The 25,162-nt window shown below is 31.2% G+C and overlaps 3 protein-coding genes across 4 annotated transcripts in view; 2 read left to right on the forward strand and 1 right to left on the reverse strand.

Moving 5' to 3' along the window:
• LOC122714982 (flotillin-2) overlaps positions 1 to 25,162 on the reverse strand; it is a 98,022-nt gene that overhangs the window by 57,186 nt on the left and 15,674 nt on the right. The gene's annotated exons all lie outside the window — the stretch shown is intronic.
• On the forward strand, positions 1,486 to 3,474 carry LOC122715009 (glucose dehydrogenase [FAD, quinone]-like). Its single transcript, XM_043936876.1, has 3 exons — positions 1,486 to 1,773; positions 2,463 to 2,702; positions 3,048 to 3,474. Exons 2-3 carry the CDS (start codon positions 2,565 to 2,567, stop codon positions 3,363 to 3,365), a joined length of 456 nt encoding a protein of 151 aa, XP_043792811.1. The 5' UTR covers positions 1,486 to 1,773; positions 2,463 to 2,564; the 3' UTR covers positions 3,366 to 3,474.
• Positions 13,770 to 23,936, forward strand: LOC122714951 (glucose dehydrogenase [FAD, quinone]). Its single transcript, XM_043936767.1, has 2 exons — positions 13,770 to 14,145; positions 21,418 to 23,936. Exon 2 carries the CDS (start codon positions 21,627 to 21,629, stop codon positions 23,502 to 23,504), a length of 1,878 nt encoding a protein of 625 aa, XP_043792702.1. The 5' UTR covers positions 13,770 to 14,145; positions 21,418 to 21,626; the 3' UTR covers positions 23,505 to 23,936.

A 25,162-nucleotide genomic window follows, 5' to 3' on the forward strand; every position in this document is an offset into this window, starting at 1 on the left:
TTTTTTTATCATTTTTTGAAAAATTTATCATATTTTTCATATTTTTGAAAAATTAAAGGTAAAAAGATTAAAAATTTACAAAAATTATATTATAACAAAATTATATAATATAAATTATAACATTATAATTTTAAATCAGAACAAAGAATAAGTATACAATTAATCCCAAAAATTTTTCACCATTTAAAAATAGTAATGAAACATCCAACCACTTTTCACGACCAATCATTTTATTCCAATTATTCTTATAATTATTAATAAAAACAACAAAAAAAAAATCTAATTACTTCTCAACATAATCTCAACTCCCATTGCGCGCGAACAATCTCGAGAGCGCCATCCTGAGTCCATCGCGCGAATTAACGGGAGGATCATCTCTTTCACCGTAGATTTCGATCGAAGGCCGACGTTAAAATACGAAATACGAAACGAGACAACGAGAAGTCATAAACGATATATTTATAGACGAATTATTCGCAAAGATACGTCGAAGTGGCCCTTAACGGAGCGTGGATCGTGAAAAAAAAAAGTAGAGACGGGTGAAAGTATCGAAGACGGTTCGATAAACGAAAATCGAGCACGGCTGCCGCCATGAAAGCAAAGAGAAAGACAGGTCAAGCGCACGCCGAGACTTTTAATGTAAGCGTGATGCACGGTGCACGATGCACGGTGGAATTCGGTTCCCTTTATGGCGGACGTTGGAACGGTTCCCATAATGGCGCGGTGCCACTCGTGGAAATAACATTTTTCCCCCGAGGAAATTTTGGTGGCTCGGATGAGGCATTGAGGAAAATTGAACTGGGCTGATTGGGATCTCGTTGCGTGATATTGGCTCGATGGATTGTGGATGTAGATAGGTGAGTAAAAAAAAAAAAAAAAAAAATAATAATAATTACTGTTTATTAATCCTTATATCAAAGAAAAGTTTTTTTTTTTCATTTGTGATTCTAATAATAAAATTCGATAGAATTATCTAAAGTAATTTTAACAATAATTGATCGAATTTGAAAAAAAAAAAACAAAGTAAATATAAAAAAAATAACCAAAGTAACATAACAATTTCTGATTTTAATAAACGTACGAAATAATAAATTATATATTTGAGAATAATTTTGGAAAGAGAGAATAATAAATTTAATTTGATCGATGATATAAAAAAAAATTATTTCTACACAAGATTGTAAGATTAAATATATTTTGACATAAGTTATTTTTCTTTTGTTCGAAGCATCGAGAAATGAGGTAAAAAGTCTAATGACGAATGAGGATCCATCTCGCGATCTTATCATCTAGGAAGGAAGAAACGTAATGACAAAGGAACATGGTGAGAGAGGGAGAGAGAGAAGAAAAAGCACGAAGTTAGCGGTACAAAGGTTAAGACGAGGCTAGGTATTGAGAAAGACTGTACCTATTCGTCATTAATTTTCACTCTCAGGCAATCAGCGCTGTGTTTTCTCGCTCTCATTTTCTCGCTAGCCACGCCAGTCCACAAAAAATTTTTACGTACGTACGAAGATTGGAAAATCGTGCAAACGGTTGTGAGACGAGGGAATAGGAAATTTGGTGGAAATTTGTTACATCGGTAATGAAGTGAAATTCTAGTGTAATTCTTTATTTTCTTCACGTGTGATTCGACGAATAGTGATTTTTATGTTATGAAAAATTTTGCCGCGTATTATCGTCGAGTGATGTGTTTCGAATTTTTCTTGTTACTATTGTGAAGAAGAAAAAAAAAAGAAAGAAAGAAAATATTGGCACAGATCAAATTTTCTGGTAATTAAGTTTTTTATTCAATTATTTCGAATTATCGAAATTATCTAAATTATTTCTTTATCAAGATAGACATTCAAGAGTCAGTTTTGAATCAATTTCTTAATTTTGCATTAAATATATAACTCTCGAATTAATACTTTTGTTAAATAACAATTCTTGTATATAATATTTATAGTGAGATGTATATATAAATTTTTTAATTATAAAATATATTAATTCGATGATTTGCATCGATTTAATTGCATCAATTATGAAACTAATATTTCATATTTATACATGTACATATGTTTTTATTTTAGTATATAATTATCGTAATAAATATTTATATAAACTATATATTAAACTGCTTATAAATTGTTAATACAAAATTAATAATTTAATTAATTATTATAAAAAAATACCATAAGAAATATAATAATATAATGTTTATTAGCAAAAAATAAATTAAAGATATATGATTGTAATATTGTAAAATTGATTTATCCATTTTTTTTCATTCATATTATATTCATTCATATGATATATGTATCGTTATCATATTGACTTCGTAGAAAAAAAAATATTAATTTCATTATAATATATATACATCTCATTGATTTCAGTAGGATTTAATCAGATCGATTTTATTATTTAGATACTTGATACGATATTAATAAATACTGATCATATAAAATTTCACTTCATTTCAGATAATTTGGAATTTTTAATATCGAGTTTGCCTTATTGGATCATCAGGCAATTGGATGCGTCGTTGACGAGGTGGAATTAAAAAAAAAAAATAAAAAAATAAAATGGCAATAGGATTGACTACTTTATTCAGTGCTACATCGATTCTTGGATTCACTTTGATTCCCCTTATAGCTATCGGTTTGACTATATACAAATACAATCAAGAGGACCCAGAATCTCATCCTTTCGATACGGAACAGGTTTGATTTAAATTTCTATCTCTAATTAAATACACTCGAGTGATGAATTATTTCTTTTTCAAAAATATTTGAATAAGTTGTATCAATTGTATTACTTAATCGAATCTTTAAAATTTTATTAAATTTACACACTTTAAAATTTAATTAAATCCAATCGATCTTTTTCATTACTCGAGAAACCCACGATCCGACGATTACTCACGGTCGATAAAACAGATGAAACGGTCGATAAATAGATTTTTATCATTTCCACTCTTCGAACAACTTCTCTCTTTCGAATCCTATCCAATTATTATTATACTACAATGCCAATCAATCAAAATTAATTCCTAATTTTCGTTTCAGCTTCTACGAATGTACGATTTTATAGTGGTCGGCGGAGGAAGCGCCGGTGCAGTGGTCGCATCGAGATTGTCAGAGGTATCCAATTGGACCGTGTTGCTCTTGGAGGCAGGTGGCGACGAGACTGAAATTTCCGATATTCCTTTATTAGCTGGTTATACCCAGCTATCAGACATGGACTGGAAATATCAAACTTCACCGCCCAGCTCATCGGCCTATTGCCTCGCAATGATCGGCGACAGATGCAATTGGCCACGAGGAAAAGTGCTCGGCGGGAGCAGCGTATTGAACGCCATGGTTTATGTCCGGGGTAATCGGTAATTCAGTAATCGAATCTTCTTTCGAAAAAAACTTTCGAAAAAATCAATACTCGATAAAATTATCGATTTTTTTCTCTTAAAAATCGTCACAAAATTTAAATCTTCATCAAAATTTTTCAAAAATTTCCTCTCCTCCCAAAATATACTTACTACTCAACTCGAAACGAAATCTAATAAAAAAAAAAAAAAACCTAATAACAAATTCGATTTTTCGAGAACACGTTCCAAATCAAATTTCCATCGCGTGCATCACACACGATACAAATTATTCCAGCCGCGACTACGACAACTGGGCCAGACTGGGCAACAAAGGTTGGAGCTACGAGGAGGTGCTCCCGTACTTCCTCAAGTCCGAGGACAACCGGAACCCGTACCTGGCCAGGACCCCGTACCACGCCACGGGCGGTTACCTGACCGTCCAGGAATCGCCGTGGCGTAGCCCGTTGTCGATCGCGTTCCTGCAGGCCGGCCAAGAGCTCGGCTACGAGAATCGTGACGTGAACGGGGCGAGCCAGACCGGTTTCATGTTGAACCAGGCGACGATCCGGCGGGGCAGCCGTTGCTCCACGGCCAAGGCGTTCCTCAGGCCGGTTAAGAACAGGAAGAACCTTCACATAGCTATGAGAACTCACGCGTTGAGGGTGGTGTTCAACGAGGGGAGGAGGGCCACGGGCGTCGAGGTGCTGAGATACGGCCGCCAACGGTTCATACGAGTTAGACGCGAGATCGTTCTCTCCGCTGGGGCGATCAACACCCCCCAACTGTTGATGCTGTCCGGCATAGGGCCCAAGGAGCACCTGGCCGAGTTCGACATCCCCGTGGTATCCGACCTCAGGGTGGGCGACCACCTTCAGGATCACGTGGGCCTGGGCGGTCTCACGTTCGTTGTGGACGAGCCGGTCACCCTGAAGAAGGACCGTTTCCAGACCGTGTCCGTGATGGCGCAATACGTCGTGCACGAGAGGGGGCCGATGACCGACCCCGGTGTAGAGGGCGTCGCGTTCGTCAACTCGAGATACGCGGACAAGTTGGACGATTACCCGGACATCCAGTTCCATTTCCTTCCAAGCTCGGTCAACTCGGACGGGGAACAGATAAAGAAGATACTCGGGCTGAGGGAGAGCGTGTACAACACGGTGTACAAGCCGTTGGCCGGGGCCGAGACGTGGTCGATCCTCCCGCTCCTCCTCAGGCCGAAGAGTTCCGGTTGGATACGACTGAAGAGCAGGAACCCGTTGGTTTATCCCGACATAAATCCGAATTATTTCACACGTAGGGAGGACGTGGACGTGTTGGTGGAGGGTATACGGATAGCTATGAGGTTGTCGAACACCACGGCTTTCAGGAGGTTCGGCTCGAGGCCGCACACGATCCGCATGCCCGGATGTCAAAGGTACCCCTTCGACACGTACGATTATTGGGAGTGCGCGATCAGGCATTTCACGTTCACCATATATCATCCAGTGGGCACGTGCAAGATGGGGCCGAGGGCCGATCCCACGGCTGTCGTGGATTCAAGGCTCAGGGTGTACGGGGTGAAGGGGTTGAGGGTGGCAGACGGGTCCATCATGCCAGAGATCGTGAGCGGGAATCCGAACGCGCCGATAATTATGATCGGCGAGAAGGCGAGCGATATGGTGAAGGAGGATTGGATGCGCTACGGGAGGGAGAGTGGATTCGCCAGAAGTTGATGGGATTTATTTCTTTTTTTTTTTTTTTTTTTTTTTTACAACGTTTTATATGCGTCGTTCGAGTGCCGTGAGTGTGGATTTTTTTAATTGTTTTTAATCTTTTATTATTGGAGAAGGGACGAAAGAAAGGATTCATGAGATGGATTTGTTTTTTTTCCAAATATATGTGTGTCGTTCGAGTGCCGTGAGTTTGGATTTTTTTAATTGTTTTTAATCTTTTATTATTGGAGAAGGGACGAAAGAAAGGGAAGGAAGAAAGGATTCATGAGAAGGATTTGTGTGTGTCGTTTGATGCTGAGTGCTGTGAGTTTGTTTTGAATTTTTCTAATTGTTTTTAATTTTTATTATATTTTTTTTTCTTTAAAGAATAATGTAAAAGAGATGAAAAAAAAAAAAAAACAGAAAAGAGAGAATGAACGGATTTTTAATTTTCTTTTTATTTGTCTTTAAAGGATAATTTAAAAGAGACGAAAGAAAGGGAAGAAAGAAGAATGGATTTGTTTTTTTTCCAAATATATGTGTGTCGTTTGAGTGCCGTGAGTTTGGGTTTTTTAAATTGTTTTTAATCTTTTATTATTTTGTATCTTTAAAGAATAATGTAGAAAGAGAAAGAAACGGAAGAGGAAGAATGGATTCGTGAGAGGTTGGCGGGTTTTTTAAATTGTTTTCTTTTTATTCGTCTTTAAAGGATAATTTAAAAGAGACGAAAGAGACGAAAGAAAGGAGAATGAATTCGTTTTTTCTAAAATATATATGTGTCGTTTGATGAGTGATTGTTCGTTTGAATTTTTTAACATTTTTTTATTTGTTGTTGTCTTTAAAGAATAATGTAAAAGAGACGAAAATGCGATGTAATTATTATAACTAAAAGTGGAAAGTTTGATATTTAAATTTGCAGATAAGAGAATCCTCAAATAGTAAAATTTTGAGAAAAATTCTTTGAAAAAGAAACGGAAGAGAAAGAAAGGATTCGCGAAGAAAGATTCCAAATATATATATATGTCGTTTGAATTATTTAACGTTTTTTTTATTATTGTCAAAGAATAATATATAAAGATTTATTTATTATTTTATTTTTTTTAGATTTAGATTTGAAACGAAAGTGTTCAATTTTATTTATTGCAATTAACGTAGAAAGTTTTATATTTAAATTTGCATTTGTAAAAGAAGTTTCTCAAAAATTCTTTCGAAACGATTCAGGAATAGAAAATAGCACGATCTAATCTAATTTATTAATCGGAAAAAATCGTTCCAATTATCTTCGAAGTAATTTAAAAAAGTTCCCTCAAGACGATACTTCATCGATCTGTTTGTCTCCCGAGGGAAACTTTTTTTTTTCTTTTTTTTTTTACGTTAAACAAACATTGTGGAGTGCAACGGGTAATACGTACGTAATCCGACTTAACTTTCAAGCACGACTTGCAAGGAAGTGTCAAACACACTTTCACGTTTACCAACGAGCTGTGAAAAAACTTGGTATTGAAAGTTATTTAACATCGAATCATCACTTGTCTCGTCTCGTCACAGATATATTACGTCAACATTAAATAAGAACATTTATTCTCAAACAAATCGGAATAGCTTGATATTCAAACCTGTTATATTTTACGTGTAAATTATTTTTTTGTAACAATGTAACAAAATATCTATCTATGTGTGTATATAATATAATTTATACGAATTTAAACGTGCCATTATTTATGACAATTCTTGTATTAATAATTGATTTCCTATGAAGAAAATTTCTTTTCTTTTCTTTTCTTTTTTTTTTTTTTTTTTTTTTTTTATTTTAGATCGAATCACGGTATAATCACGATGTAAAAGTGTTGCAATATTCTCTATTTACGTCATTTTATTTATATCGAAATAAAATGAGTTTTTAAATAAAGTCTCCTTCTTGCCACTTCGATTCTATGAACGCGTAAACGCGTAAACGTCAAATGTTAAACGAGGGAAAAATCTGGAAAATGGAAAGTTTGTTTAGCAAATTCTTCTCCATCTCGACATAAATTCCGATTTCTAAATTTCCAAACGATCTAGATTCAAAGATAAATAAAGGAGAAGGGGAATTTGAATATTTTCTTTAAAAAATTTTTTTGAAAAAAATTTGGAAGGGATTCAAAATTTTAAAAAGTTAATGTCTTAAAATAATAAATTCTAAATTCGCTTTCACACGTGTCTTAATTTGAATATCTATTACCATCCTACTTCTTTCATTAATCTAACAAATTCAGTGTACGATAACCGCACGATTTCTTCTTACGATCGATGATAAGAATCCGTTCCATCTCACGATGGGAATAATTTTCCAACAACACTTTCACGTTACATTCCTTGATGAATTCAATAATAAAATCTTTAACTTCGATTATACGCAGAATAACAAATAAAAAAGATCGTTTCGTGGTAGATGTAGATAAGAGCAAAAAAAAAAAAATGCTTGAAAAAATTTTATGACGCGACTGTACGCGTCAACCGCCGTGCAATCGCGGTGACAGACTCTCTCTCTCTATCTCTATTACTCCGTCTCGCTTCATCCAACGCAAACACCGATATATCATCACAGCTCAAAAAACAACAGATATTTTTATCAGTCACAGGAATTTTTATATACTATCTTATAAAAAAAATTCAATTATTATGAATTATTATTATTATATATATAACAAACAAATTTTAAATCAAGTTTGATGTTTCGTATACAATTTCCTTTGGAAATATTTTTTTACCATCCGATGATAAAGCATTAAATATTTTACAATTATTTAAAATTTTGCTTCATCTTGAATCATTATGAAACGAAATTATCTAAAAAAAGAAAATATTATTCTCCACGAAGATATTTCACGAACATGTTATTAATAACTGTCAAATTAAAAAAAAAAGCAAATTACCTTCACTTTTATATTCACTTATATATATATATATATATATATCTGTTTAATAATTTTGGTTGCGCGATGAATATAATACGATTCTTTGTCGCGATTAGGAGTCAACGATAAGGAACAATCTGAGGATCTTCTCGTGGGAGAAGAGGAGAGCGTGGAAGACGAACTCGGAAGAGCGTGGATCGCGGGCGGACTTTCACGAACGAATCACCATTTTACGTAAGAGGTTGTGCGCCAAATGCATTACAGGATACCGATTTCTCATTTCCGCTTCCCCGTTTCCTGGACCGCGCGTTGAATTAAATTAAGGATTTATTAGACGATTAGATTTTAGCGACGAACGTTGTTGATTACGACTGCTCTTAAGTACGCATTTGGGGAAAATAAGTTTTTGAAAGGTTTTCTCTTCTATCTATAGATTGGTAGTTTTAACGTTGCCTTTTTTGCCTCGCTCAAAGAGACGGCAAACATTTGTTTTAGAAATTCTTTTTCGTAAAAATTGTCTTAAAATACTTCTGATTTTTCTTTGGAAATTGTTTCTCGATAAATTTAAGATAATTGTTAAGCTACGCGCTTGAAAAGATCATAAACAATTTTTGGAAATTGTATCTTAATCGTTTCGAAAATTATTCTAAAGCCTGATACACACTTGGATACATTGTCTCTCTTTTTTGGAAGATGTTTCTTGATGATTGTTAAGCCTGGTATACACTTGAAGAAATTATAATCTTTTCTGGAAATTGTATCTTAACGCTTGAAAACGATTCTAAAGCCTGATACACATTTAAGATGATTGTTAAGCCTGGTACACACTTGAAGAAATTATAATCTTTTCTGGAAATTGTATCTTAACGTTTGAAAACGATTCTAAAGCCTGATACACGTTTAAGATGATTGTTAAGCCTGATACACACTAGAAAAAATTATAATCTTTTCTGGAAATTGTATCTTAACGTTTGAAAATGGTTCTAAAGACTAATACACATTTGGAAGATGTTTCTTGATGATTATTAAGCCTGGTACACACTTGAAGAAATTATAAATTGTTTTGGAAATTGTATCTTAACGTTTGAAAACGATTCTAAAGCCTGATACACATTTGGAAGATGTTTCTTGATGACTTTAAAATGATTGTTAAGCCTGATACACACTTGGAAATTTGAAAAAATATTTGTAAACTTTATTACTACAATTTGAAACCATTTTTTTTTTAAATAAATAGGTTATTTGTAAAATTCAAATAAACGTAATGTATTCATTCAAATGATTCTTCCGCTCTTTACTTTCACCGATTCAGTTGAAATTTGCGTGCGTAAAAAATTGATATCCTCCATCTAAAAACGAATCTCCATAACAATGCTGAAGCAACAACAGTACTGAATTTAAAAGTCAATAGACAGTAGCAGTCCTTGCTATCTCCGTGAAATCGTTCCTTCTCCCATTATTCGATCTCGTTCTACAATCTCGCGGTTCATAAATCCCGAGATTTCGCTAATAAAACCCAGACCATTTTGAAGAAGTTGGAGGTGAGAAGACAATACGAGATTCAACGAACTGGATGAATCGTTCTCAATGAACCAAGATCTTTAAACGATATTCTTTGGCAATACGATTAATGCAGTGAAAGGATTGATTCATGTCTTATTTTCAATTAATCGTGACGCAAGTGCTCGTAGAAAAGCAGGAAGAGGATACCATATAGGGAAAAATATATCATTCTCAATTTTCTCGATTTCTTTTCTTCTCTTTGAACGACAAAGAAATAAATATTCAAATTCTTTTTTTTTTTTTTTTTTACCAAAAATAAAAGTTTAATTTAATAATAAAAAAAATTCAATTCGTGTGCTTCTATCGAATATAGAAATATTTTTATCGTAATAATTAATATTCACGTATTTTTTTTTCCTTATCAAAAATAAAAGTTTAATTTAAAAATAAAAAAAAATTCAAGTCGTTTATATTTATAAAAAAATATAAAATAAAGTTACACAAATATCATACCTTGTTTCCAAGGGTTAAATATCTTCCAATGAAATCGTAAGAATTTTCGCCACTAGTAAGAGTAATCGTTTTTATCCGTATTCCCTGGACGAAAAGATTCCACTCTCTGTATATGATATTCGTTTCACAAACACCGTGAAATACCGCGAGAGGAGGCGGAAAAATCGGAAGAGGGACGAGAGAAGTTGGACGAGTTTCGCGAATTCCTCGTGAGGAACGCATCGAGAGGAAAAGCGGGCGGTGAAAGTCGGCCCGTGGCCGTATTGCGCGAGGCAATTGGTCGGTTCATTTGTATTTTCGATTCGAGCCGGTTACAAGCCACTATACAGGGAATATTTTACAATGCATAATATAAAAAAACGTTCATCAGTCAGTGGAGAACGCGCAAGATCGAAAAGCTTTCTTGGAAGTTCCGTCGTTTTTTCCAACGTTTGATATCTCCGTGCGGTGCAAAACGTTTCGAGAAATTCGCGCGAATGCAAGTTTTGAAGGTGGATTTAACCCGTCTCCGAACTTACCCAACTCTCTCGTTTCGTCAGAGAATTATTTTTAGAATTTATAGTTGTGCAATGTCGAGAGTTTCTAAACAATTCTCGTTTCATTTTATGGATATTTATTAAATACCGATAAAATATCAAATGGCTTGTACATTTTGCATACGCGTATCGAATTATATATTTTTTAATGATCATCTAAGAATCCCATTCAAACAGTTAATAATATATTTATACAGATTTTATCGTTGTATGAGATTAATTAATTATGTTTTTTTCTTTTGTTCATTTTATAGCAGCATTATTCAATTTTTTACAAATGATAAAAGAATCGATTAAAATCGAATAAAAAAAAAATGTTAATAAACATTTCGTGTCATAATTATATTATAGAGGGGGGGGGGGGGGAGGATCGAAGAAAAATTATTATAAAATTTTCCTCATTCGTTTCTTCGCTTCTCTCGTAGCGTAATCGCCATCGTAATCTCGAAGAAAACTAGTTGGAGATCTCTCGCTTATTCCTTATGACACAAAACCAAACAAGCAGAGAACCGGATTCATAGCGTGCGTAACGTGCGTAATTGATAATTGATCGTTCACGCGTAATACTTTGCGTGCAATTAGAAAGCAACACGTATGAAGCCCCTAATAACACGTTTATATTAATAATAATAACCGGAAGTGAATTGGCTAGCTTCAATTTTACGATAGCTTTCATTTTTCAGTTTATTAATTATTCATATTCACATGACACGTGGCCATTTATTATGCTATCTTTTTCCTTCTCCTTGTCAATATTTTTTTTAATTTAAATTTATTTATCGTGTTATTAATTAAATAAAATTTAGTTTAATCTAAGTAGAACAGATACTTTTCTATTTTTTTGAGTTTTCAGAAAGTTTGAAAAGAAAGTTCAATCTACTTAACACGATCTAACCTAATTTCGTTCACGTAAGAAATTCCACATTTTCTTTTTAATGTTTAGAAATATTCTGTTTTAAAAGTTTCAAGATAATTTAAATATCGATTTAAAATTCCAAGATAAGATACAATGAAAAAGAAAACGTTAATGGTGATAGTAGCAACTAATTTTATAGGTTATGTGATGCACTTCCCTGGATCACACTTTTCGAGCACCATGTATTTTGAAAAGAAATATTTATTCATATAAATTAGATAACAGATAAATCTTATTTATATTGCTTCGTTAAAATGTTTACTTCACCATTTATCAATTTTATCGTTTCATTTATGAAAACATTTTGCACATAATTTATTTCATACAATGAATATTTTGCTCGTTAATAACCAAGAAATTATCGCAATTAATTTAGAAAAAAAAAAAAGAGAAAATTTTGATATTGTATAGATAGAATTCTTTACTTATTTATTAAATCACTTCATTTCATGAAATACACAAATAATATACTCGATAATGTAGCAACAAAATGGAAAAAAAAGAATAAAGAATTTCACACGTAACAATGGCTATTATTACACATACATGCGCGCGCACATTGTACAAATCATGTAATCGAACCGTATGTAATCGATGCCAAGAAACATCGATCAAATCGAGAAACAAGATGGACGTCGTTTCACGAGCGATACTTGACTACGTTTGTGATGGCTTTGGTTACGTTACGTACTTTGCCATGTTTCCAGACCAGTGGCTCGATCCCACGCTCGACAACAGATTTATAACGCGCGATTTAATATTTACAGTTAATTACACTATCGGGTGGCCGTTTCAGAAAAAGGAATCGTTCGTTTCAGGAAAAGATTTTCGATCCATTTCAAAAGAGATCAGATTGATTTTTGAGAATTTTGAGTTTCGAGATTTTTTTGATAAAAAGATTGTTTGATTTCAGCGTTGCATTCAGTTTTAAGCTTTTTTAAAATTTATTTTTTAAACACGGTTAAGATTTTTTCGAAATAAATTCCGCGAATGTTACACGCCTCGATACTATGGATACTATGGATTTTATTAAAATTTTATTGATCGAATTAAAAAATTTTTGTAAAATAATTGACGAGAATAATCGATGAGAAATATATAAGATCGATAATACTCTTTTCTCCAGTATCACAGTGAATTGTACAGAGTGGTCCAATAATAAAATTATTCAATATTAAAGAATCGTATTAATTTTTTCTTTTTATAGATAGAGGTTATATAGGAGAGATCATCTTTACCTTTCTTATATAAATCTCTATTCTATAAGTATTTTCTTACGTTTATTAGTTAATAATAGCTTTCAAAACAAGTATCCATAAAGATCAACAATCATAATTACATAAATGTACATTTTTTTTTTAAGATGTTTATTCGAAATATTAATCATATAAGTAATACATCTTGTTTTTATGAATATTCATTTTATACGGATCGAAGTATTCACTCATGATGGTTTATTATTTTGTTACAACAGCACGTCAACATTTTTACGACAAACAGTTTGAAACGAGGAGAAACAACTTTCTTTCTTTTACTCGAAATTCGTAGGCAGTCCCATCATAGATAGTATTGCTAAACGTGATGGTGATCACGTATCGCTTGCAGACATTTCACAACACGAATAAAAACCTCTTCTAAAAACTAATGCTAATTCTACGTGGGTCAATTTCTTAATACCATTCGAGATGAAAAATATTCGACCAATAACTTAGTAAATAACAATTTGTCACGCTCTAAAATTAATTCTAACCTCTAAACAAGTTCTCGATTTTCTATCGAAAAAATTCCTAATTTCTAATATTATTCAAATATTACGAATTTTCTGTTTTCTCTATCTCCATCTTCTATCCAAATATTTTGTTAACATTCTAATTAATTACAAAAATAACGAAAAACAATTTCACAATTTTCAAAAATCTTAAACATTCTATTTTATTATTATCTCTAATTTTCTTTCAATTTCCACTTTTTAATAAAATAAAACAGAAAAAACATCGCATCCTACAATTCCCTTCCAAAAATTTCCAAAAACTTTAAAAATCACTGCTTTCTATTCCCAAATTCCCTTTCACTTTTAATCAAGAAACAAACAAATTCCTTTCCAAAAATGCCTCAAGATATTCCTAATCTCACTTTTCCTCTCCTCCGAAAAAAAAATAAAACAAAACAAAATTATACAATCGCAAAATCGAGCACATAAAACATCTTCCTTTGTCGGTTAAAGAAGAAGGAAGAAGCGGCCAGGAACTGGACAATATAACGCGCAACGTTAACGCCGGTGTGCAAGCACCACTTGTTACCACATTGTCAGGGGGGATATAGTATCGTGATAGGTAACCACAGGAAGAGAATACTTTCACTGCCAAACGTACGGTTGGGAGCCTTGGAGAAGGACGAGAAAACACTGGACTGGAGGCATCGACGACTGTTAGGCCAGACGAATAAGGACGGTGAGAGTGAAACGAGTTAGGCACAGCCTGAGCACGCGACTATTCTCTCTATCGTTTTTCCCGACTTCCCTCGTTCGACAATCGTTGGACGAAAACACGGCGTTCGAAAATCGATCCTCTTTTGTATTTCGTTTCGAAGAAACCGGACGAAAGTAGTTTACATTCCAATCGTTTAAAATTTGGTTATCGACTGATTTACTTTTGGAGGAGAAGGAAGAAGAGGAGAGAGAATCGATCGAGAGATTGGGAAGAGATTTTTTTTGGGAGATGGGAAGAAAATCTGTGCGAAAATCGAGGTAAGAGTTTAAAATTGTGTTATCTTTTATTTTGCATCGGATTGATTTGGGAGATGGAAATTTTGGAAAGATTTCATCATAGTGAAGAATGGAAAATATTTTTTATCGTGAACAATATGAACATTTTATTAAGAGTGAAAGAATCGAAATGTATTTCGATTATGGTGAAGTTGTTGAACAAATTTCTTTTTTTAAAATTTTTGAAAATTTTGATAAGACAAAATTCTGTGTATTCGATGATAACGGGGAAATTGTTTCTGTTGACGCAATGAGAATTATTATTCAATAGATTTGGAGGAAATTCAGTGGGAGTAAAGGATCGTGATGATACTGATATCACTGATAAAAAGGTTTCTAGAGTCATGTGTAGTAATAATTCTAAGTTCTTTGATGAAGATTTTGACAAAAAGTATTACAAAAATGAATGACTTATATAATTATAATTTATTGTTATCTAATAATTGTTACGAAGAAATATTATACGATTCTATCAATCTAATGATTGTTACGACGAAATATTTATAAATGCGTGTGTTTCAACCAGGAAAAAGAAAACTGTTAAATTATCCAACAAACACATCACGAATCATAATCGATTAAATCTAAATTTAAATTTTTATTGAAATATGCAGAAATCGAATATGAAATGCAAAATTAAAAAAAATATATAATTTTCAAAAACAATTTTAAATATAAATTATTTTTGTAATTCATAAATTTATAGAATAACATATAAGTATTACCTCTATCTTTTCGTTTAAAATATTTCAGATTTTTGATTTCAAGATATATTACACAGTTTATGCAACGAAATTCACGCAAAATTAGATCGGCTTTCCTAGATTCTTTTTTCTTTTTTTTAATATTACGAATTGAATTAATGCATTTCTAAGAAAAAAAAATAAATAAAAACACAATAAAATAAAAACAAAGTATATAAAAATAAAGGAAAATGAAAAAAAGAAAAAAATAAAATAAACAATCATGTAATATAAATTATTTTATTCACATTTCACAAAGAAAGATAAAAAAAAAATTCGAAAGTAAAAGACAAAATAGATCAATTTTTAAAAGAAAAAGGAAAGTAAAAAATAAATTTAGAGACACAGAATATAAATTATATGAAAATAAAAAATACTCTTACAAATTTCACGTAACTTTTTCATACTTTCAAAAGCACCCTCACTCAAGACAGCACAGTCAATAAGATTTTCATCTTAATGGACGAAAGAAAAAAAAAAAAATTCAGACAAACTGCATATTAACTTTACTCATTCTCTCAATTATCTTATCTACTTACTTCCACCGTCATTTAAAAGAAAGTCACGCGAATTTCAGTTACATAATTTCGCAAAAAATTTTCTCATCTTAATATTTCACAATATTTCTGTAGTGAAAACAATTTTAATATTATACTTATTACTATATTTTTTATCACTATACGTATTTTTTAACAAATACTTTTGTTACATAAATATGATTTTATCTCGGGCAATGAATTGTTAATCAAATTGAAATAACTTTATAGATAGATTATAACATTGGTTATGTCTACACATGAAACACATGAAACCTCTGAATCTCGAATGCCGTGTTTACATTAAGCAAGTTTTGACCGTGACGCTTAATGTAAACACAGCCTTTAGTATATACACACTTTCGTAAAGCAAATAATTTTAAATTCCTCCAATTTCTAAATCTGTGTTTACATTTTAATTTTTTGATTGATTCGTTCAAAATCTCATCGAAATTAAATTTCAATTGAATAAATGCAACTGATATAAATTATTGTATAATAAAAATACGATAATGCCCACTTTAATATTTGCAATACGAATTTTATTCAACTTTTGTAAAATCGATCGAGAGAAAAGAAAGTGAATGTAAGTTAAACATCCAATCTGTTTAAATTAGGTTGCGTAAAATTTTTTTTAGGTTAGATTTATCTCGTTTCAATCCAAAATTCGATTTCGACAATTTATGAATTAAAAATCAAGCGAAAGAAAGAAAATAAATAATAATATAATAATAATAATAGTATAATAATAATAAGTTAAATAAAGGATTTCCAATTCATTTAAGTTAGGTTAGATTTTACTTCAAGATTCTGTTTCTAAAAATTGGTAGAAATAACGATAGACGTTAAAACGAGCGCTACTATAAGGAAAGAAAATCTACAATAAATGAAGATTTCTTGATCTGAAAATAGTAAAATAATCGTTGAATTTTTGACGAAGTTTGCCTCGTTTCGAACGAAGAAACTCTCACGCAATAGGAAACGCAGGAGCTGATCTCTTTCATCGAAAGAAAAATTAATTAATTCGGCTCTGAATTGAGAACTCACGTGATTCGTCTGTTCTCGATCGATGGAATTCTCTTACCTGAAACAAAAAAAAACAGGATACGTATGTATCATCGTTGATTTTTCAATCGTTAAACATGTGGTTTCGAAATCTCCTTCGTGGAATTATATTAATGTCTCTATTACACGGTGAATGGTTTCGATAAGAAACGAGTTGCACGTTGTATCGATTTTCCTATAAATGTGCATGTGCATAAAGGATTTATGGTTTCTGTCACGAGTCAATGGAATAGCGGAGATAGTAATATGATTTATTGTTTTTTTAGAATTTATAGGAAGGAAAGGATATGTATGATTGTTAAAAGTTTTATTTCTCTAAATAATAATTATCACTATTAAAGCTTTTCCTACGAGTTTTATAAATCCGATTAATTTTAATATGAAGTAAAATTGAGGTTATGAATCTTTGAGATTCACATATTGAAATTTATATTACGTAATTTTAACAAAACGAAATCATCATTTATATCAGTTCTTAAAAAATTTATGATCTTTTTTTTAATCACTATGCAGCGAATATTTTCTTTATATCCAATAGAAAAGAATTACGATCGATCAATGAATTCTAATTTAAATTGAAATCTTAAGATTAATAAGATATAGAAAAATAATAAACTTAATAAAATAATAAACTAAAATAGTAAACTTAAGTTATATGTGTATAAATAAATAAAAAAAATACAAATAATATAATCAACTAAATTGATATTAATTCTTTAAAACTTAAAAAATAAAAGTTCTTCTCTTTCTTCTTTTTAAATTCTGATCTTGAACTCGATATTATTTAATTTAAATCCAATTATTTCTGCAATAAAGAATCACCTGTAAATTTAAAATTACACCGGAGGCATAAACGTAATCGTTACATTATCGATTCAGATGCAATAGCCTGAAAACCTGCTTCCGATCAAACTTGTAATTTCAACAAGAAAAAGTTCCAGCAACACAGCTTCCGCACTGCTTTCTTACACGATGTACAAATTACACGGGAGCAGAAATACACCGACCAGAAATAACGTTTTCTCTCTTTCACCATTGTCTATCCACAAGAATCGTTTCGATGTTCTCTAATATTTATTCTGTCGTATTTCTTGACTATATTTTTTTTCTTCTGAATTTTTTCTCATTTTTCTCTTTCTCTCTTTCTTTTAATTTTCTTCCAACGACCAACAATCGCGCAAACATCGCGTTTTCCATAGCGAAATGCGACGGATTTAAAAACTTTCTCGCATTTTTTTTTCTCGACCATGGAAAACATGGATTCCTTCGTGACTGGGCGTATGATGGAAATGATATTTTAAGTGTTTTCTCTCTGAAGCAAATGTATGCACCAAGGTTTTTTTTTATTAAGAGTTGAGTTGATACGTTCGAGCGTATACGAATAGTTTTCATTTGCGTGTTTCTAGTATAATTATCCGTGTTCAATTTTATTATTTAGTTTAACGAGAAAAGTTTGAAAGATTAATTTAAAAAAGAAATCCTTTTATTTTTTTTCTGTTTTTCAAAGATTATTGCATTGTTTCTGTTAATAACTGAAACAAGTTAGCTCGAAAATTTTTACGTTCTATATTTCATTTTCTTTTATTTCTATATAAAAAAGAGTATATCTTATCGATTTTAATGACATCGAGATGTGTTGAATATAATCATTTTTCCCTATATAACTATCGTTCAGCTTAGAGATATCTTAAATTCCGTTATAATATCTAGAGTGAAACTAAAACATACCTCAGGCATTGTGAACTTAACCTAATTTGATCTTAACTAAACTAACTAAAATTTCAACTAAATTTCAACTATCATCAATAATATATCATTATCAACAATATATTTATCCATTCAATTATATTAATTACGTAACACGCGTCAATTTTTTAACAATAAATTTTTTATTAAATAGATAAAATAATTAAGAATGAAAAAAAAGAGAGAATTTGAAAAATTATTTCAATTTTGAAGAGTGAAATCTGTAAATTTCAGATTAATTTAAAGTTTGTGTGATTTCAAAGAATTATTTTATAGAAAAAAATCTGTGTCACCTATATTAAAGAAAAATCTCTTCTCAAGCAATTTACAACCTTACCATTTATCTACTGTGAAAACCTACAAAGACTTATTCCAGAACCTATTAACCCAAATAAAGTGGTGATCGATCCTCATACACTCTCGACTACACTTCACTACATCAGCAATGGTTCGAGCTCGTTAATTGTTACAACAATCCTTTTGATTACATGTCTCTCTGCAACAGTATTTCATAATCCAAAACGAGCATTATTCTATGAAATCGTATTGAATATTAAGGCGAGAATTTTTGTGGACAAACATAATACAATTTCCATGCTGATTTAAGAATTAATAATTGAAAAGATGATTATTCTTGAAATGAAAAGTTAGAAAGTCCAAAATTATTTTCCAAGTTTTTCCAAGTCTTACCTTATTCACATTCGTAACATTAATCGTGGATTAAAATTTAGTGACGATGAAGATAGAGGTTAGGTTAGACTTAATTATAGAGGATTAAAAATCTGAAATGAAGAATAGACAATTTTAAAATAAGATAAAGAAGTTACATAAAAATAAATAAAGTAGAAGTGAGTAAAATTAAAATTGAAATTCTATTATATAATATATGTATAAAATGAATATTTATGAATAGTGAAAATCTTCAAAGATAATTTCACACTCTTTAAGTGAAACATCATTTATTTCTTCAATTCAAATACGCAAATATCCTTTTAATTGGCATAAAATTGAAAAATTTATTATTTTTAAAAGATTTTAAATAAAAAATTCCTCATCATTTAACATAATTATTGATTACGTTCCTTGAATTTTCTTATTAAAAAATTACTAAAAAAAAAAATTATAAATTTAATAATTTTTAAAAACTTTATTAATTAACTTAAATAACGATATATAATCACAAAAAAAATATCTTATTAAAAAATAAAAATACAACTTTTTTTATTTTCTCGTTTATCTTACTTATTCGAACCAGTACTTACATGTTTCTACTTATATGTCATTACTTTCCTTTATAAATATCACAATTAATCTATGTCACGACTAGGAAGATTTTGTTCTCGCGACAAAAGTCAGGAATATTTGAAACGCAAGAAAGGCAGAGAGTAGACACGTAATATCCTCTGTGAAGGAAGGAAACGAACAATGATAGAAGTTTACATCGGCGCAACACTTTCACCTTTCCCTGTTATGAGATCACCATCTCGCTCATTCCACTGGCATATACATAACTTCGTTAATTTTCTGCTCAAACGCGATTACAGTAACCACTTCGTTAACCAGCTTAGATTTTACTTTAGAATCCCTAGATTAGGTAGGATCAGGATTGCCACCTTATTCTGCCGTATAAGCCCTGAATGTCGTGAATTGCCATATTAGAGATTTTAATTAAAACCCTAAAACCGAATAATAATAATGAAATATAATAATAACGAAATATAATGTTTAATTAATAACGATATTATTCTGTGTGAAAATTATTAAAAAAAATTTTTAATCTGAAAAAGATAATGAAAATAAAATATTGTATCTTTTTTTTTCCTTGAATGATAATTAAAGTATTTTTATTATAAATTAATAAAATTTAAATATTTATAAATTTTTATTAATTTAATAATAATAATTGGAAATTTAATAATAATTGTCAAATATATTTGAAATTGTATAATTGATAATTATTGATATGATTGTTGATATGATTTAAATATTATTATTTTATTATCGATTAAATATAATTTTTATTATTTTTTCTTCCCAAAAATATAGATTCATTTTAAAATTTTCAAAAATTAAATATTTCTTGATATGATTTTAAGTTTTTTATAATTTTTCTGATCTATTATAACATAAGATCTATTAGAACACAATAGAATGCTAATAGAAATTATAATATAATTTTCAAATAATATAATTTTCTAATTATTTGATATTATTATAATATTATATATGTTGCTAAAAAAAAATAAAAATAACTTTTTCGAAGATTAATCAAGATAAAAAAATAATATTCATTAAATCAATCTGACATTCTTTTCTTGAAAGCCCAATTAGAATTCAATGTTTTTTCAACTTTTCTTCCTTCCTTCCGGTAGGATTAATATTTGTATCCAAATGCGATCTGGCGCGTTGATTACCACCTATTTCCTTTCTCTTGCTCAATGAAAAAACGCTAAACACCCAGCATTCGAAAGTCAGAGATTGAATAAAGATCATTTACCCGCTTAGTGCTTTTTTTCATGATAACAATCATTCTTAATTGGTGCTCTGATTAATATGATATTGATATATTTCCAACTAGATTATCCACTTTGTCAGACAATCGAAGAAATTAATAAATGAACGTTTGTTTTCTTTCACTTTTCCATATTTTATATGTATGTATAATGTTTTATTATTTATGAAACTTTTTATTTATTAAATTTTACAGCAAATAAATTCATTTTGTAAAAATTTTAGAAAAATTAGAAGAAAGTGTTTATAATTGTCGATGATTTGTACCAAAATGTTAAAAAAATAATTAAGTAATCTTTGTTAAACAATTAAACATGTAATTTATTGATTTGACGTATTTGTTTTATTAGTAAAAAATATTTTATGATATTCCAAATTCTAAAATCTATAATAAATCTCACACAATGTGATCATTTTTATAAATTATTACACAAGATAATTCAAAAATTGGATATACCTTTTTTTTACTGCAAAATTTTCAATTTTTTTTAATAAGTTTCGAATAATCACATTAATAATTTTACTCTCAAAAAAAAAATATATATCTTATCTCAAATAAACTTTCTGCTAATTCTCGATTTTCATTAATTTCAAAATTCCAAAAAATACTTCGTTAAAATTTGTCAATTAAATCCAATTTTATCTACTTACAGAAATAACGCAATATCCTCATGAATAAATTACGAGAATCATCAAAATCGCGATGAAGAACATGAACTTCTACGTGTCGTTCAAAGTACATCGTATTCAGAAGATCGGCATTCGGCCACCAGATATTCGTTCACGATAGAATCAGGAGGCTGCGTGATGACATACGACCAAAATCAAAAATATTCTTCAAAAACCTGCCAGTTGACGAAGAATGGTTCTCAGCGCGATCGTAGTTGCATCGGCTTTGAAAGGGGCCTTGAGCCTTATGGGCACGAGCCTGTGGTTAATTCCACTGTTGATAGCAGGTCTATCTTATTATCGATACGATCAATTGGATCCAGAGAGTCGACCAATCGACAGATACCCCCTTTATCCGGAATACGACTTCATCGTGGTGGGTGGTGGATCAGCCGGGGCCGTTGTAGCCAACAGACTGTCAGAAATACCGAAATGGAATGTCCTTTTACTCGAAGCTGGCCCGGATGAGAACGAAGTAACAGACGTACCTTCATTGGCAGCATACCTCCAACTGACGAAAATCGATTGGAAATATAAAACAGAACCCACAGGCAGGGCTTGTTTGGCTATGAAAGATGGCCGTTGCAACTGGCCTCGAGGCAAAGTATTAGGTGGCTCTAGTGTACTCAATTATATGCTCTACGTAAGAGGAAACAAACATGATTACGATCACTGGGAATCGATGGGTAATCCTGGCTGGGGATACGACCAAGCGCTCTATTATTTCAAAAAATCGGAAGATAATAGAAATCCATACCTGCAGAAGAGTCCATATCACTCGACAGGTGGTTATTTGACCGTGCAAGAATCACCATGGAAGACTCCTTTGGTAGTGGCGTTCGTTCAAGCGGGAACGGAAATAGGATACGAGAATAGAGACATAAACGGAGAACGGCAGACAGGATTCATGATAGCCCAAGGCACGATACGCAGAGGCAGCAGGTGTTCCACTGCTAAAGCTTTTCTAAGACCGATCAGACTGCGCAGGAACATTCACACCGCCATGAACTGTCACGTGACTAGAATACTCATAGATCCTATAGCGATGAGAGCAACTGGTGTCGAATTCGTGAGGGACGGGCGCAGACAAATAGTGCGGGCAAGGAAGGAAGTAATCTTATCGGCAGGGGCGATCAACAGCGCGCAAATCTTGATGTTATCCGGAATAGGACCCAAGGAGCACCTGCGTCATATAGGAATACCAGTGATCAAGGATCTTCCAGTGGGCGATAATTTGCAAGATCACGTAGGTATGGGTGGTCTTACATTTCTCATAGATAAACCTATAGCAATCGTTCAAGATAGATTTCAAGCAGCTGCCATAACTATGCATTATGTGGCCAATGGCAGAGGACCGATGACCACTCTAGGTGGCGTTGAGGGTTATGCTTTCGTTAATACGAAATATGCGAATCGATCGATCGATTATCCGGACATACAATTGCATATGGCGCCGGCATCCATCAGTTCGGACGCTGGTGTTCAAGTTAGAAAGGTTCTAGGCATAACCGACGAAGTTTATAATACTGTGTTCAAACCTATATCGAATAAGGACGCGTGGACTATTATGCCTCTTCTGTTAAGGCCTAGATCGAGAGGCACAGTCAGGTTACGTAGTTCTAATCCGTTTCACAGTCCGTTAATCAATGCTAATTACTTCTCCGATCCGATAGATATCGCCACTTTGGTTGAAGGTGCCAAAATCGCAATGAGAATCAACGAGGCTAAAGTGTTCGAGCAATTCGGATCCAGAGTTCATAGAATTAAACTGCCCGGTTGCAAGCATTTGAAATTTGCCTCGGACGCATATTGGGAGTGTCATATTCGGCATATCTCGATGACTATTTATCATCCAGTTGGAACGGCAAAAATGGGCCCTTCGAGTGATCCTACCGCAGTCGTCGATCCTAAATTGAGAGTATACGGTGTTAGAGGATTGAGAGTGATTGATGCGTCGATCATGCCCACTATTTGCAGTGGAAATACGAATGCGCCGGTAATTATGATAGGGGAGAAAGGGGCTGATCTCGTGAAGAACGATTGGTTGGCGATAGAAAATGTGAGAAGTTGACAGATTTAAGGAATTGTTTTGATTTTGTGATTAAGATAGTTATCGTTTATTGATAAGTTAATTAAGCTTTGTTGGTTAAAGAGTCAAACAAAAACTTTGTGACGACTTCTGTGATTGTTATATGTGTTGAGTGTACATACTTTGTGTATAAAATGTTTTGTTAAATTAATCGTAGGATCGTTGTTAAGATCTGAGCTATAGCAATAGAATCAAATAGAAGTGAAAAAATAGAAAATTTTCTTTATGTTACGTCGTATATCGATTAAGTGAAAACATTTTTGGATAATTGAACAAATTTTGGACGATACTCTAAATGTCTTGATATAAATAGAATTATCACATTGATATTAAATGAGAAGATTTAAAAAAAATTTTTAAAAAATGATGAAACATGCATATAAAAAATTTAAAAATTAAAATTAATAAATTCGATATTCAGTGCGATGTGATTTACCTTATCTGTTGATTTATAATAACATTGTTAATATTCTAAGACAAAAAAGAAGAATTTTTCAATTATTTTTCTATAACTAAATATCGTGATATTTAAATGGATAATTATGTTCATTTTCTAAAATACATATTGAATATATCTTTTTTTAAAATTCAAACGTCGAGTTTAATCTGTTAAATGTTGACTTTTTATATAAATAATATCGATCGTTCTTTTTTGTCTTTCCAATAGATAATATTAAATTAAATTTACAAAATGAATATTTTCTTTCTCAGGTGAAGATGTATCAATCATGTGCCATAGTTTGTTACATAACTTATAGATTTCCTTTACGCGTGAAAAAGAATCAATGATTATTGTATTTTTTTTATATGTATTTTTTTATATAACTTTTTGTCATTCATTTGTTGCAATACGTAAATCATACAGAAAAAAAAATAAAAAAAAAATTCCAAATTGTATCCTTTAAATTTTAATTTGAAACTTTAATTATTCAATCATGTCGTTCTTGCAGCAAATGGACGATGTAAATTTAAAAGTATAAAAATAATATAAAAATATATATGAACAATAATAGATAATAATATCAAAGAAAATCAATATTCTTTGAGAATGCAGAGTTTAAAATGCACAATTTAAAATATGCATCAGAAGATAACGAAACTTGAATCCAAATATCGCTAGATATGTGTATCTACTTAGAACTATAAAGAATAAAGAATTCATCAAAAATGAATGTATTTGATAAAAATAAAAATGCAATACATTAACAGCATTATTGAGAAATATTTATTTATACATCATTAATCAAAATATTGAGAAATCCTGAAATCCTTAAAAATATTGAAACAATTATTTATAAAATAGATCTCTTGACATTGTAAAATTTAGAGAATTATGAAAGTTTACAATAAATTTTATTTGTTGATGAAGCTGATTTATATTGGTAGTAAAAAATATCGTTTTGATAACATTAATATTTATAAGATATTCTAAAATATTCCAATAATTCTAACTAAATTATAAGAAATAATTCTGGAGAGGACTCATGAATTATTAATAAATAATATTAATTAATCATTATATGAAAGTATTAGTTACAAGAAAAGAAACCTTCAAACCAAAACCTCCAAACAAAAAATTAATTCAAAAAATTATGAAACTTTGAAAATATATAAATATACAATTCTTTTTTTTTTTTTTT

The sequence above is a fragment of the Apis laboriosa genome, unplaced genomic scaffold (genome assembly GCF_014066325.1).
Source record: "Apis laboriosa isolate Shangri-la unplaced genomic scaffold, ASM1406632v1 scaffold112_cov148, whole genome shotgun sequence".
In the NCBI taxonomy this organism is placed as follows: Eukaryota; Metazoa; Arthropoda; class Insecta; order Hymenoptera; family Apidae; genus Apis; species Apis laboriosa.

Coding starts and splice junctions, on each gene's coding strand:
- LOC122715009 (XM_043936876.1), top strand. CDS start 2,565: ATGGCAATAGGATTGACTACTTTATTCAGTGCTACATCGATTCTTGGA. Junction 2,703..3,047: donor ATCCTTTCGATACGGAACAG/GTTTGATTTAAA, acceptor TTTTCGTTTCAG/CTTCTACGAATGTACGATTT.
- LOC122714951 (XM_043936767.1), top strand. CDS start 21,627: ATGGTTCTCAGCGCGATCGTAGTTGCATCGGCTTTGAAAGGGGCCTTG.